Source organism: Pelobates fuscus, chromosome 5 (assembly GCF_036172605.1).
Source record: "Pelobates fuscus isolate aPelFus1 chromosome 5, aPelFus1.pri, whole genome shotgun sequence".
Taxonomy (NCBI): domain Eukaryota; kingdom Metazoa; phylum Chordata; class Amphibia; order Anura; family Pelobatidae; genus Pelobates; species Pelobates fuscus.
Genome location: NC_086321.1, coordinates 116,940,992 through 116,957,412, shown reverse-complemented (window position 1 = coordinate 116,957,412; position 16,421 = coordinate 116,940,992). Strand labels below are relative to the sequence as shown.

General features: G+C 39.4%; 1 protein-coding gene across 1 annotated transcript; it reads left to right on the top strand.

The window, feature by feature from the left end:
• The first annotated feature begins 1,328 nt into the window (after nucleotides 1–1,328).
• XBP1 (X-box binding protein 1) lies at nucleotides 1,329–13,398 on the top strand. The gene is given in 6 exon segments (XM_063454172.1): nucleotides 1,329–1,645; nucleotides 7,561–7,657; nucleotides 8,680–8,811; nucleotides 9,821–9,898; nucleotides 9,901–9,984; nucleotides 10,915–13,398. Coding segments are annotated over 6 exon segments (1,242 nt in total). The 5' UTR covers nucleotides 1,329–1,445; the 3' UTR covers nucleotides 11,566–13,398.
• The last annotated feature ends 3,023 nt before the right edge of the window (nucleotides 13,399–16,421 follow it).

The following is a 16,421-nucleotide window of genomic DNA, read 5'->3' as shown; positions in this document are numbered from 1 at the left end:
AGCCGCATGCGCATTCAATCAGTCAATAGAAAAACATTCCTCAATGCTTTACTATGGACGTCAGCATCTTCTCACTGTGATTTTCACAGTGAGAAGCGCGGAAGCACCTCTAGCGGCTGTCAGTGAGACGGTCACTAGAGGCTGGATTAACTCTATTGTAAACATAGCAGTTTCTCTGAAACTGCTATGCTTACAGCTGCAGGGTTAACCCTAGACGGACCTGGCACCCAGACCACTTCATTGAGCTGAAGTGGTCTGGGTGCCTATAGTGGTCCTTAAACCCCTTAAGGACACATGACATGTGTGACATGTCATGATTCCCTTTTATTCCATAAGTTTGGTCCTTAAGGGGTTAAGCTTCTTTGATCGTAAATGCACTTAACCTGCACTAAGCAAGCACAAGCATATTGCATATAAGAGAGTACTCTGCCCATGGTTGTCTGGCAGCAGCCCAGTACTAATGGTGCACTGCCCTTTCGGGCGTCATTAGTGATGCAATTTACGTCACTGCCAGGCTCCCACTAACAGAACTATTTATTGAGACCTGTCAGGAATTTGGAGTGAATTTCAAATTTAAGGCTAAAATAGCCAAACTGGAAAAAAAATTCTCCAAGGTGGCTATGGTTTTAGTTTGGCTACTTTGGTCTTTAATATGAAATCGACTTGGAATGATCGGGATGACATTTTGGAATTCAATGTTACACAAAGATACTATGTGTCATGCAGGACTTATGACATTTATATGGATTAGTCACTTAACTAGGGAAACAAGAACTGACTAGGGAATTGTAAAATGTAGGTCGAAATAGCTAGTTTGAAAAGGTTATTCACTAAACCACATAGTGTAGGGATTTGATCATGGAATTTAACATTGTAAACCAAAATATCCAAACTGGGACAATAGTGGATTCAGAGAATGTTTATAATAAATCCAAAATAGAGACCCCCACCCAAAGAAAAAGAAATGTTGCTAAATATTTCGTTTTTATACTTCGAATATAATTCACCACCTACTCCCCCTAGACCCCCAGCTCCCCCTGGGCTGTACACCAGCAGGAGGTGTTCTCTAAGGAGTGGCTTGTTGGGAATTCTCAAGAGAACTTCAAACATATGTTTTTTCTGTTCAGTTATTTTTGCCTGAAATCCGTGTAATTCCCTGGTGAATTCCTCCCAGGTCCGGGTTTAGTAAATACTGACCCAGCTCCCCTCCCCCGCTCCCCGCACTGAGGGGCCAAGGGCAGGGACACTCACTGTCGTCACCAGCCGACCAATCGCAGCCCGCGCCGCGTGACGTCACGGGCCTTGCCCAATAGGGTGGAGACACGCCGGGTAGATATGCCCGAGCTCAGAGCGAAGTCCTGTAAGTAAATAGCCGGCGTCTCGCCCCCTCCTCCTCCTCCTAGCTGCCCAGCCCCCACCCTGACAGGCCCACCCAGCTCTCCAGGATGGTGGTGATGGGAGCCCCCAAAGTGATCTTCATATCGGGCAGCCAGTCCGAGCAGGGAGAGTGCCAGCCGGCAGCGCTCGGAGCCATGATGCTCCCAATACACAGCCCGTCCAGCCCGGAGTCCGCCGCCGGTGATCACCCACCGCGGAAGAGGCAGAGACTCACCCACCTGTCACCGGAGGAGAAGGCACTGAGAAGGTGGGAGTCTGCCTGTACTATGATCATAGCCCTCCGAGATCTATTACAATGTTATAATATAGGGTGTCTGGCTATAAAGGGGCATGTTATAATAGAGGGTGTCTGGCTAGAAAGGGGCATGCGATAATATAGGGTGTCTGGCTAGAAAGGGGCATGCGATAATATAGGGTGTCTGGCTAGAAAGGGGCATGCGATAATATAGGGTGTCTGGCTAGAAAGGGGCATGCGATAATATAGGGTGTCTGGCTAGAAAGGGGCATGTTATAATATAGGGTGTCTGGCCATAAAGGGGCATGCGATAATATAGGGTGTCTGGCCATAAAGGGGCATGCGATAATATAGGGTGTCTGGCCATAAAGGGGCATGCGATAATATAGGGTGTCTGGCCATAAAGGGGCATGCGATAATATAGGGTGTCTGGCCATAAAGGGGCATGCGATAATATAGGGTGTCTGGCCATAAAGGGGCATGCGATAATATAGGGTGTCTGGCCATAAAGGGGCATGCGATAATATAGGGTGTCTGGCTATAAAGGGGCATGCGATAATATAATATAGGGTGTCTGGCTATAAAGGGGCATGCGATAATATAATATAGGGTGTCTATAAAGGGGCATGCGATAATATAATATAGGGTGTCTATACATTATAATAAAAGGCATGTTATCGGTTACAGTGGTGTTTGTGGGATGCAGTATATCGGGTCCCCCTGTCTGGCAGGGTGTGTATGCTTGCTTTCTATAGCTACCGTATTTATTGATATTGTGAGCATAGTGATTAGGGTTTTTGTGTGACCGTGCTCTTGTGCTATGGAGGACATTCGATGACAGGTTATAGAATTCTTTCTCACTGGTAAGAATTCTTCATGGAATTTTATGGTTTCGTTCGGTGCTGTGTGAATAGTGTAATACAAAATGAAATACTGTATGGTTTTCAGGAATCTTTTGTTGTGTTTACAAATAATCCTTGGAGATCAGTTTTCTGTTACATTCCAGGCTGTATATAGACGTATTTAACATTGCATTGTCCTGGTTTCTTTCTGTAATCAGATTCATGTGATCAGATTTCTTAACGTTAACCTTTCTAGGGTTAATACATCAAACATTCTATTATTTGCTTGGGAGTGCTTCCCACATACATTGTTTGGTTGTCTCTGACTACAGGTTGAAATAATTAATGCAAAAATGCCCTGGACTCCTTAGATCCTGTTAACCAGGCAGTAGTAATTATTTAAAATACCAATCTTGACACCATGGCAATACATATGTTAGCTTAGACCAGTTTTCCAGTTTGGTTATGTATGACTGGCCTGGCTGTATAATCCAATAATCCTGGATAATATAGTCACACTATAACCCTGCCACCTATTTATCTGATACATTTGTTCTAGTTAAATGACCATCCCAAAGCAGATCTTTCTTTTGCCACGCAAGCAGTGTTAGCCAGCATTTATTCCCCCTCCCACACAGAAAGATATTACAGGAATTTCCCCAGCCCTGCAACACTGGGTTGGGAAGGAGGAGGGTGGCTGTAAAACACACAGTAACAGTAAATATTCAGGAGATAAGTGTATAGTACAAGGTACTATAATCATAGCCAGGGGATTGTGCTTTCATGTGCCCACACTCTGTTCGTAGTGTCCATTTAGTGTGTGCGCTCTATTCCAGCCCATATCCTGTGCTGTAGGGCTGATGACAGTCTTGTAATATCCTGCCATGTGGTAAGATGAGCAATGTTCTCTAATCCTGCCTGCGTGGCAGTGGAAGGCGAGCTGGCTTGCTGGCGTCATTCAGCTTTGAAAAAAAAAAAGAATCAATTATGTGTATATCTAGAAATAAACCTCCACCTTTCTGTAACTGGTCCATTGTGCAATACTTGCTGTTGAGGCTGTGAGGTTTGGATGAAGATTACATTTATTGTGTTGTAAATTTGTGGTATCGAAGGCGGGGGATGGCAAAGTTCTCCCATGTTTGTAAGGTTAAAAATTTACAATCTTGATGTCGGTTAATGAATCCGTACTTTAAATATAGGTGGACTTGCATATAGTGACAAGTATGTATGCAACCATAGCTCGAACTGAGCTCAATTAGTTTTATTCAGTGCTAACATTGTGCCTTTTCAAATATATATATATATTTTGTAATGGTCTAAAATTCTAAATCCCTTCTCATTCTATTAAAAATAAAGGTTCAGCAGTGTAACTGTACCAGCTGCGTTGGTATTTCAGTTAATTCAAAGATGCCATAAGACAAAGTACGGATTACTTTGTCTTGTGATAAATCTGAGGTTGACAAAATTTGAAATTTTGTCGTCAACATTTGTCCAATCTCAGCAGCTGTCACAGTTGACATTTATAATAAATATAAATAGCTGTGCGCACCTGATTGTTTATTCTTAAAAGAAACAATCAGGTAAAGTCAACATTTCGGCTCCTACAAGAGCCTTTGTCAAGTTGACAACTGTGAAATTTAGATATCGATCTAAGGTGGTCCTGTGACCTTGTGGGATCTTCTAGAGACCTTTTGTGTGTCGCAGCTCCCGGCAAATGAAGCACCAAGAACCAAAGATGACAGCAGGGTGAGGATGGCTTTGTCCGCATGGGACAGCTGGAGGTAAGTAAAGCTTACCTCCTCTGCACGGTGAGACCACTAGACCAACACCAGATCTGTCACTTTTGGGGATCTTTGTAAAATATACCTGAATTCCCCAAAAATAACAGATATGCTTTAAGCACAAATTTAAATGGACACTGTAGCTGCTTCATCTCTTTGAAGTGGTTATAGTGTCTGGAGTCTCCTGGTGTTGTCCTTCCATTCAGCGTTAAACCTTTATTAAAGAGACACTATAGCGTTAGGAATACAAATATAAACATATCATTTTAACTTGAGTTTTCTCAAGCATCAAGTCTCCCTTGGCTTCTAGTGGAGCATTGGTGGCTATAGGTGCTCGCTGCAATCTAATAATCAAAATCTTCTCATAGAGCCTCATTGAGGGCACAATGCATGACTAGAGGCTGCGGTTTCCAAGCCTTCTAATTGGTAAAACAAAACATTTTGCTGACAGATTCAAGAGGAAGGGGAATGCTGTAGGCACTATAGCAACTTCAATAAGATTAAGTTGTTATAGTGAGTAGAGTTCCTTCTAATGTATTAATGCTGCATGAGAGTTCCAGCAGTCTGAGCAGAAATGGGCAGCCGTGATTAGCTGAAAGTGTCAGCTGACTGCTTTCAGCCCAACATAACATTAATTTCTGGTTTGAATTAGTATGACTAGAATGGAGTTTATTATCTCTTCCGTAGCGAATACCGCCAGTTGGAGCCGGTTTGTGTGTGGCTTGGGACCCCTATTTAGCTTTAAAGTGCTCAAAAATGGTTTTACAATGAATGGAGGAACAGACGGGCAACTGCATAGCTTCCATTCATTGAAATAAAAAGGTTAGAGTGCCCTTTGAAAAGCATACACCTTAAACACGCATTTAAAAATGTTTGCGGTACACCCACCCCTTCTCACCCCCCTCCCAGAAGAAGAATAATGTTTTGGCAAATATTTTAACACAAAATGGGGTTATGGCAATAAATATCCACCGTGTCCACTATAAGCTGTAGTGAATGTTGCTTGGTGTCTTTTTAGCCCATCTAATCTGGGGATTGTCAACCTATTGCGGGGTAATGACACTCTAAAAATGTGCCTGCACATCTTTGCTGCTGTCTTCTTTTAATCCATTCCCTGTGACTTAAAATAAAACTGCAGGAGTTGTAAGAACAAGCACGTGACATAATCTGTCTTGTGATCTGAGAATTGTATCCTGTGTGGTGCAGGCCTCCAGCAGACTTCTTTAGAAAGAGGAAATTAAATATACGGTATATCTTTTAATAAAATGCAGACTCTGCAAAAAAAAAGCAAGTAGTCCTGGAATCACCAAGAAGTGACAAGTTCAGCAATCAAGAAACCAAAATGCAAAGAGAAGCAGACGTTTTTGGTTGTGTATATTTTATATATACTTTAGGAAGGAGACCTATTGTTGCACTTGTTGTACACTCTGCTTTGTTCTAGTAGTTTGGACCAGAACCTTGCCTTATTCGTTTTAAGGATTCAGTTGGCGATATATCTGTGATGGAAACTTTAGAATGAATAGTTCAGGATTACTGAAAGGGAACTGTCAGAACCCTGGATTTTAATATTATGTTATTTATATAGTGCCAACAAATTCCAGAGTTTTTTTACAGTGGGTGGACGAATATAAAAGGAGCATTATAGTGTTGGGAATACAAACCTGTATTCCTAACAGGATTTTTCTAGATTAAATGTGTAGGTGTCTGCTGCTCCTCTCTGGACTGAAAAGACGATTTAAAAAAAAATAAAAAAAAAAAATATATATATATATATATATATATATATATATATATATATATATATATATATATATATATATATATATATAATAATACAGGTTTATTATTATTATCCTACCTTTTCTCCACGGCTGAGATCATCAGTGTTGATAATCTAAGCCAATCCAATGCTTTATCATAGGAAATCAATGGGAGGCTATTGTGCATGCGCAACAAAACACTGCTGCTCCAATTAGAATCTCCTCATAGCGATACTTTGAATCATTGCATCTCTTTACTCTGCGTGGAGACGCTACACGTAGTGCAGCACTGGAGGTAGCGCCTCTTGTGGCAGCCTGAGTGACTGCACCTAGATGTGTTACTAGGCTGCAATGTAAACACTGCCTTTTTCTCTGAAAAGGCAACATTTTCATTGCTCCGCCTGCAGGGACATGCTGTAAACACAATAACCACCACATTAAGCTGTAGTGGTTTTGGTCACTACAGTGTCAAAAAAAATTAAGTAAAACACCACGGCTTATTGTAGTGGTTATGGTGTCTAAGTTTTCCTATCCCTTGTTTTTACCAAATGTTTTTGTGAGGTTTGGAAAAAAATAACTAAATGTAGGAACTCAAACTTCTACTGAAACTGGGTGCATCATGTTGACTCTCTGCCAGCCATCATTACAATCTTGTTCTCTATTTTATTATTGAACATAGTGTAAGATAAGAAATTAATATGATGGGTTTGTACAAACATGGGCAAAGTGCTAAAATTAGAGCCATCACCGTTTAAGCCAATGGAACCTGTGTCCCTTATTTTCACCTCAGACCCTTTTTCTGTGTAACCCCCCAATGTTTCTGTTCCAATTGTTTACATTGTGTGACTGGACTGAAATGGATTGTGATGTCACTGCTTTTTATTTTAAAAGTTTTTTTTATTAAATAATTTGCATTTCATTGGTGTGGGGGATAAGGTTAAAACAAGATATGTGATGTTCATATTTTTTTTTATTTTTTGTTCCGTTTTTAACTTCCAAAGTGACAGTCCGGCTTAAAGGAACATGCGTCGCTTGATTTAAAATTTATTTATTTTTTTTAAACTTTTTATTTTTTTTTAACAGGCAAGCAAACTTTCTTTACACAAATCCTATAAATAAAGGTCCTCTGAATGGGGAAATTGCACATTTGCAATCTCAATGAGTCAGTGACTCTGTATGCCTCTCTTTTTATGACTGCTATTAGCTGATGCAACTCTTGGTAATCACACAGGTTTTTATCAACCCACTCCAGCTCCTCCTTTCTTGTTCCAGAAGGAAAAAAAGAACTGCAATTGGAATTCACCTAGTAGAATTGATGGCTGAGAGTCATGAGTAACATAGTCCATGCTGGAGTGTCAAGTTTCAACCATTTCATTGGCTCCTCAAGAGATCCTTAGCCCCACACCCCTTTGTCTGAGGATTCAAGTTTTCCATAGAGCAAGCATTTTCGTTTTTGTTTATATAATCGATCTGCATATTTAAATCTATTTCAAGGGGTAACTTCAATGCTAACATGTATTCTTCTTGCTCTCTATCTTCTGTAGGAAACTGAAAAACAGAGTAGCCGCACAGACTGCCCGGGACAGGAAAAAAGCTAGAATGGGTGAACTCGAGCAACAAGTGCTGGATCTAGAAATTGAGGTAATTTGAGTGATACCTTGTTTTGTGTTTTTTGTTGTATTTTTTTTTTTTCTCAGAACATGTCTTTTCCAGACTGCCACCCTCACAATTTTATACATGTAGAAACAAATGATCTTATAGGGCTTTGATGTTACCTGTTTTAGAGATGGCCACATTGATAAGCCATTATCTGTTGCTTGTTTTACTCCTTTACTGCTAAGTCATGTAAATGTCTGTCCTATTGTTTTTGAGTTTGTTTGTGTTTGTTTCAGGAGGGAGAGGAGTTGGAGGGAGTATTTTTGTTGTCTCCCCCTTCGCTTATCAGTCAGTGAATCTTCAATTTGCGAAGTATATTAATCTGTAAAATGTCTTAGTAAGCCCCTCAGACACGCCTTGAATACAAGTCAATGATGTTCTATGCACCCTGTGTCCTGTCTGGGTACCATGATTCCATTAACCGAAAAGGCTTTCTTTTATTTTTGTTTCCCTTTGTCTCAATACAGTTTAAAAACGTGTACACTCTGAAAGTGCCCCAGGGGTTTTGCAAGGCTAGTCAACATGAGTGTTACATTGGTGTAGTTTTTGTTCTGTGTCACAATAACATTACCAGAATGTTGAATTTAATTGTGCCTTTGACCATTCAAATCTTGGCAGATAACTTATTCAAGATAAGCATTATCCAACTTGCATCTGCACTTCTGAAATATAATATTTTATACAACTGAAGCAGAAGATTAGTCATGGAAACATTTTGGTTCTAGTGTGAACAGCTCCTAAAATTGCTAAATGTGACTCCTAGATACATTGCCAAAATGATTAAATATAAGGCTCTAGACGAAAGTCAATATTAAATCCATTTTAGTTTAAAGCTCCTAGTGGTTGGTTGAATGACACTCGTTGTTGGCTTGAGTGTCCCTCTCATGCATTAATCAATATGTGAGTCGACATGTTTAATAATTGGTATGATGAGAATCCCCATTAAAATGCTTTCAGGGTCCCCATTGTGACTAACGTGCTTTTTTTTTAATTTTTATTTTTTTCAGAATGAGAAACTCCTAATTGAAAATAAGCTTTTACGAGAAAAATCACACGGCCTAGTGGCTGAAAACCAGGAGCTACGACAGAGACTGGGCCTTGGTGCCCTGGAGGTTAAACAAGAAAAGGAAGAGTTAGAGGTGAGTGCTTTAACACTTCTCTTTTCTGGAGAATATTATTGTGAAGTGAATCTCTCAGCCAGGATCTTCCTGGTAAAATAACAATACTGCTTCTAGATTTCCACTTCTATAAGAGCAAATGTAAAGAAATGAACATTGGTGTAAAATAAGTTGTAAATTGCTCCACGCGAATTTTAAATCCGACGAGGAGCTGTTGTTTGTTCAATTTTTGCATATTAGGTCATTTCACATTAATTTGAGAAAGTACTGAACATGCAGACTTTGGGTTAAGCAATAATTATATATAATGTTTCATTATGTATGTCTTAAAAGGTGGTGCAATCCACCCTGGAGTGTTCCTATAATGCATGTAGCAGATGTTGCAAACCGGCTTCTTTGCATACTTTTTCCTCTTGGGTACAAGCTCCAGGGACTAATCTGGTTTATTTGCCAACCCCTCCCCTGTCAAACAACTCACAATCTAACCTTTAGTTCCTTATGTGTCAAGGAAGTGCAATCATAGCAAACAGATGAGTTATACAATAGTAATTCTTGGTGTCTTTCAAATTTGCATATGTGTACAGTGCCTCCAACATAGTGAAAATTGCTTGCATTCAGTTTACACCCTTCCTCCCCCCCTCCCCCCCCCCCCCCCACCCCACCCAGATTACAGATCAAGGAATAGCACACTCATAAAATACATTTCAAAATTCTATAAGGCCACTTCCAATCGCCTATCTTTGCCAACAATATTGGGATTCAGTTTTCATTGTTGCTACTGGCACAAAGTTCACTGGGCATAACTTGCAAAGTTTATGCCTGGTTTATGGTCCATTCTCGGTCTCCTTCCACTTTCATTAAAATTCTGGTCTGTAAGGTTTTAGGCCTGGTTATGTAATCTTGCATTGCAGATTGTATTGTGGTTTCAAGACTCCTTCTCTAGTTATTCTTGTGTGCTGTACTTTTTGGTTTATTTGTGCTGCACATTACATCTGTGACCTACCTAATGTGATCACTGTCCATTCTGCAGGTTATAACTCAGTCCAGACAAGATGAGGTTAGGCCGGAGACCGGGTCCGCTGAGTCCGCAGCACTCAGACTACGTGCACCTCTGCAGCAGGAGCAGGCCCAGATGTCCCCGACCTTGACCATGTCTACATGGATCCTGACAGCCCTAACTCTTCAGACTCTGAGGTGAGAAACTGCCCTTCTAAAAATAACTTATATTCCAGGATAATCCATCTGACATGATTTTTTTTATTTAATTAAAAAAGAGCGAAAATAAAATGGCTAGCTGAGCATTATGAGAAATGCCTTCAACAGGTTATCAATGAGCATTACCATGGATGAGCCTACAGCTGTAATAGTGGTGCACATATACTGCTGAACTAAAACCTCTATGGTTAAAGCTAGAGAACACATGGGTTCAGAGCCACAACAGTTTGTACAAACAATTCCTCTGTCAATAGTGTTTGCCTTGTTCACTCAATTTTGTTGCAGAAGAAGTCCAAAGGGCAAATTAAAATTTTTAAAACTGACTTGGCAATAGCATTCAATTAGATATATATTCGCTTACTTACTGAACTCAGACATGCATTCTTATATGCTCATAGAAATAGACAGACTGGGAGCATATGGCTTTACTTAAATGCCACCTGGGGATTCATAAGCATGAGTCAACTCTTTACATATATCCATAAAATAAATGCCGAATCTGCTTGTGCGGAGTCAACATACTTGTTCCTGTAGCTCTTTTTAAAGAGTTGAGTGGATAATGAAAACGAGGCTGTTGGGCTGTAATGATTTCAGCAGTACTATAGTGCAAATATTGGGAGATAGTGATTTATTGTCATCAAGTAGACATTTCAAACTTTGGTTAATAGGAGTCAGTAACAAACGAATAATGCATTGAACTTTCACAGTACAAGTGGCAAAAAGCATGGCAAACGGGCTGTATTTTTGTATATTAAGCTGATGATTAAGAGTTTGCTTATAGCATTAATTGCATCCAGTTTGCTCTGCCCTTTGTATGGTTTATTTCATATGTCTAGCAATAAAACACTATAATCTTAAAAAACTGTTTTATCTACAATGTGGATCAATGAGTTATTTTCTTCTTTTCAGTCTGATATGTTGCTGGGCATCCTGGAAAGCCTTGACTCAGAATTGTTGCTTACCAGTGATGCAGCAATGTCCTGGAGCCCACAAGAAGAGGTCGAAGGAGCAGAATCCAATTCCATACCCACCTCCCCATCTTCTCCTGTGGGGACCCCATCAGCAAAGCTGGAGGCCATTAATGAACTGATAAGATTTGATCATGTCTACACAAAGCCCTTAAGTTCTGAGCAAGACTCTGAGCTGGGCAACGAAACCTGCATAGTTAAAATGGAGGAAGCATCTTTTAGTCCTTCACACGTTGACCCCACCTATGTGAAACCGGAGCCTCAAGAAGATGACCCTGTCCCTGTCCCTGGAATGCAAAGTTTATTGTCAGCTCCTCAAGACAACCTGGAGCAACCAGTAAAAATACTGGATACAGAAAGTGACTCTGGGTATGAAGGGTGTGCATCACCCTTAAGTGAATTATCCTCCCCTTTAAACTCTGACCAAGTATGGGAGGACTCTTTCACCAGTGAACTTTTTCCTCAACTTCTCAGTGTCCACATGAACCAGTCTTGTTCCCCTTCATCTCCTGACACAAGTCTGTATTGGAATCAGAATACAGAGTTTGAAGATGGACTATTCCAACTCTATAGTGGGATTTTGAGCAAATGAAAGCCATTGACTTATTCATGCAACCAAATATTTCTTCCTGCTATATTAGACAAGCTGAAGTATTGCTCATTCCAGCTGTATGTAGGATGCACTTACAGTATAGTTTCAAGTGCCTAAGGGGAGTCTTTAAAAGGTGTAGTAGGCATACACGTCTCAAGTTGCTCAAAAACAAAACCTTCAATTTAAGATAATTCTTATAGGCATACAATCCATTTTTATTTCTTTAAAAAGAATGTGTCCATTGTAACTAATTTCGTTATATTTTATCTGGAAATATCCTTACACCCACATGTAGTACTACATACGGCAAGAAGCGTAATATTTTGGCTTCGCTTTCATGTGACGTAATGGTGTTTCAAGCATGAACATGCATAGTTGAAGACATTTCACTTGCTTCTGTATGCAGTGTAACTGTGTCAATTTCCTCATCTTGTATACAAAGGTCAGACTTTAACAAAGTAATGTGGATACCATCAGTTATTGTTTTCATACCCAATTTAGAATGGATATGTTGTGAGTCTTTTTGGAAATCGGGAATCTGTATGACCGAGGTAGGTTTAGATCACCTTGTTTGGAGTAAAATTAAAGTTCATCTGTCATGCAGTCCATAATGAAGGATGGAGCATGTAAAATAAGGAACTGTAGCACATGGATAAAATTACAGTAAGGATTAACACAGGCTCATTCAAATTCTTTAAGTGCAGCTATTTGCTGGCTCATCACCTCCTGGAATCATTGGCGCCATGTACAAATCTTTCATGCACTGGTTTACTTTAGATGTAAAGGAACTGGGTGGACCTGTAAAACAAGAATTGCCTACTTGTCTATATTTGACTTTCCCAGTAATTTCTGAGCACTACAAATTGCCTAAGGGTTTAGTCCCAGGTCAATGCGGCCACTCCTAATAAGCCTGATCGAACCTGGTGGTACTTAGACATATGTTGCGTCATAGGTTGTTCTGCCTATATACACCCTTTAATTCGGCTCATGAAGTGCGTGGATGTATTATCTCCCATACAAGTGCATACATCATACAATGGAGTTAAAGGGGTAAATTACTGCACACCCAACCTATTTAATGAGAACAGGTTTTAATCGTTAATCACTGTATTAATAAATGTGCCCAGGATCCACACTCTTTATTATCTGGGTTTTATTTATACATGTTGGGGTTATAGAGACCTACTTGTCTTTAGTTGTGCTTGCCAATAATACCTCCATTTGCAACTCTATGTACCAGCTCATATACAACAAAAAATGCAGAAGATGAATATAAAAACATGTGGGGGCTATAAAATGAAATGCCTTTAGGTATCTCTGATTACATTATTTGTATTTATTTTTATATTATACTATAATAGAAAAGGACTTTAAATTAAACATACATTTTTACAGTAATTGTAATAGGCATTAGCTTTTGACATTGGGCTTTGCCTTGGCCCTTCCCAATACAGATCACTGGTGGAGGGAGTCTACAACTTGCAGATAGTTCTTCATAAAACTGTTCTATGTGAAGAGTTTGAAAGGGAGCTACAATTCCCACTTGACTAGTAACTTGTATTTTAATGTACCTGTTAAGGTACAAATTTCCTGACACGCATGAGAACTATGAAACCCATATGCTGAAACATATGGGTACATTGCTTTACAATTTGGGTAAATGCTTTGGATTGTTAAATTCGGCAGTGTACAGGATCTTTCAACCCCGTTATCTCATGAAACCATAAAATTTACTGTGTAAATTAATGCATTAACTGCCAGTGCTATGACCATTTCATGATTTAATTTTAGAAGATGCTTTCTCCATTTTATTTAAATAAAATATCAAAATCAGTCTTGTTGCACGTTGTCTCATTTTTTGAGGGGGGATGAATTTAGGGGATGCACAGTCTTAAACTGAAATTTTGTGTTAACATTAAATGGATTGGCTTAAGTTCTTTAGGATGTTAATAGTATGTCCCCTTTGTCTTGCATACTACTAAGCATGCTTCATTCAAGAGAAATTGGCTTCTATAAACCCACTTGGTAACCTCCCTGCTGTCAAATAGATGGCCAGGAGGGTTGCCTTCCTCATCTTTGAATGCCTGCTCAAAGCAGAAGTGAGTTGCTCTCAGAGAAGCATTTCTTGTGGATTGTGTCAATAGCTGAGCGTGTGATCCATATGTCCCAAAACTTCTTTATGGGGAAGAGTTGGGTTAATTTGGAAATAATCACTACTGGTACTTGGCTGGATTTAATGACTTGTGGGTGTCAATGCATATGTGAGACTCATTTGAGTAATATTAAATCTGAAAATGGTAAGAATTGCAGTCACTGGATATCTGCCATGTAAGCAAGGATGATGATTACGATGTCAAGGTAGGGTTCTCTATATCTCACTAATAGTATGTCTTGGTGAGTGTAAGAGTTGGAGTGTCTTATATCCATATGATGGCAAACACAGATCTGGATGCTGTCCCAAATTCAAGAGTTTATATAAAACCTTTTGCAGCGGGCCAATAAGACATGTTTACTAACTTTTATTAATGGTGGGGCTAGCACCACTCCTTTTTGAAGTAGCTGTAAAATTGGAACAGGCTGCCTCTCCATTGTATAGTGTCCCCCCACTTCCTGCATTTGAATAATTTGTCTATTTAAGATATGTGCTACAACCTTCTCGGGTAGAGTGCCTGTAGGTGGTACGGATGCAAAGTGCCTAAAACCCTCTGAGCAAAATGAAAAGGATCTATTTCCACAATCAGCACTAAATGTGATCTGTGGGAGGTATTTGTTGGCTTCCCTCCAAAGTTTTTTTTATTTTCTTTTCTTATTACCCTGCCCCAAATTTAAATCCCCTTCCTGATAATGTGTATGCTGTTCAATATGGCTCATTAATTCCCTCCCCACTTAACATTTCCCTACTGTTCTAGTGCTGGTTTTTACTAAATACAATTTAAAAAAAAAAAAAAAAAATTTTTTTATAGCCAGTCCCATTCTATCTCTCTGCATCCAATAGTGTCTGTAAAAGCCTAAATTTCTTCCACTCACATGATCAACCTCATAACTTCAGTCTAGCTACAGATGCACACTTGGTACAGCACTCAGATTCTTGTTGGCTGTAACCATAGCATGCAATGCTCTGTACAGTGTGGGTACTTGGTGTTAACTGTACCTACTGCATGTAGGATTTTATCTCCACACATACTTTTCAAATTCTGGTGGCATTTTAGGAAGCTGGATTCCTAGACATGCAAAGTCTTTACACATCTGTTGTACTTGACTTGTCTAAATATTTTAGTTACAGCCATCCAGCTCTGAGGTATATGGATGTTGCACTACTGCCAGAGAAGAATCCCATAGGGCCCTAGGTAAGTCACTAGTTTGGGACCTTAACTCCTAGCAAAAAGACCGTGAATGGCTCCAAGCAAAATCATGGTTCTAAGGTCCTATCGATCACCTGGGCATAGGCAGACACTTAAGGTAATCCTGCTTTAACAATTTTTACACCTAAAATCCAGTTCCCACTTGCTCCTACCTCAATACGATAGGACCTGTTTGGTCCACTTTAAGATGACTATTATCTTGCAAGGTAGACAGTTAGTGAAATCCTAGTGAAACCAAGAATGGAACTATGGAGACTCTAAATTATGCATGTGCATGGGGAACATTTTCGGTTCGGTTCGGCATTCCGAAATTCGGGATTTTCGCACTTCGGAAATTCGGCATTTCGGAACTTTGGGACCTCGGTACTTCTATTGCAGTCGCTTAGTAGATAACTCCCTAATTCCCATGGTAGGGAGTTATCTACCAAAAGGCTGAAAGACCTAAATTGGTCTTTCAGCCAAATTTACTAATACGAAGTAAAAATTTCTTGGTATCAGTAAATTTTGCCCCTACTCGCCTGTGGCTGCTCACTCCAGAGTAAAATGGGGGGACCTTGGTGTGCCAGTGAGATGCTTGAATTAAAACCTGTCCTGTAAAATCTGTAACTGTGATAATGGTCTATAAGCTGATTGAGCTGAACAATTATTAGTGTATAAAAACTATTTGGCCCAAACACTGTACACTGTGTGTAATATATACATACACTGTAACATTGGGCTATGTAAAACTAACATACTGTAACATTGGGCTATGTAAAAAGCTGATTCAACATTACTGAACATCTGGGCAACAACACTGTTCTGCTTGAAAAGATCATGTATGGCTGATACCGAGATTAACAGCTGACTCCAACCGAAAGCACCACATACATCACAAAGTGCTCTTTCACATCCCAATCTGTTTACCACTTAAATGTTTCATTTCTTTCCTCCCTGAGTAAAGCAGAAACTCCCTGAAATATACTACTATTTTTGGCTTTTTATTTTTTTTATTATTGCTGGTATTCATAAAGCACCATCATATTATGCAGCGCTGTAGAAATGGGGGAAATAAACAGTACACTATAGACAAACCAATACCAAAGGAATAGAGTGCTCATTTTCCTTTCAAAGTAGACATTGCATGGGAAACTTAATGTTAAAGGGTACCATTGTCAGTAAAGCTGTGAATGTATTTATATACAGAATTATGCACTAAAGTGAGAATTAAAAGAGAATTTCAAATTCAAGGTTAAAAAAAAAAAAAAAAAAACTACCTTAAAAATAAAAAATTCTCCAAATCGGCTATGCTTCTAGTTCGGCTACTTTGGCCTTTAAGTTGAACTTTACTTTTAATTCTCTCTTTAGTAAATAACCCTGATTGTGGTTTACTAGGGATAATACTTTCAAGGTTATTCAATAAAGTGAGAATTTTATTATTGAAATTCTAATTTAAGGTCAGACTAGCCAAATTGGAAAGCTATGCTTTCAGTTTGGCTACTCTGGCCTTTCCAC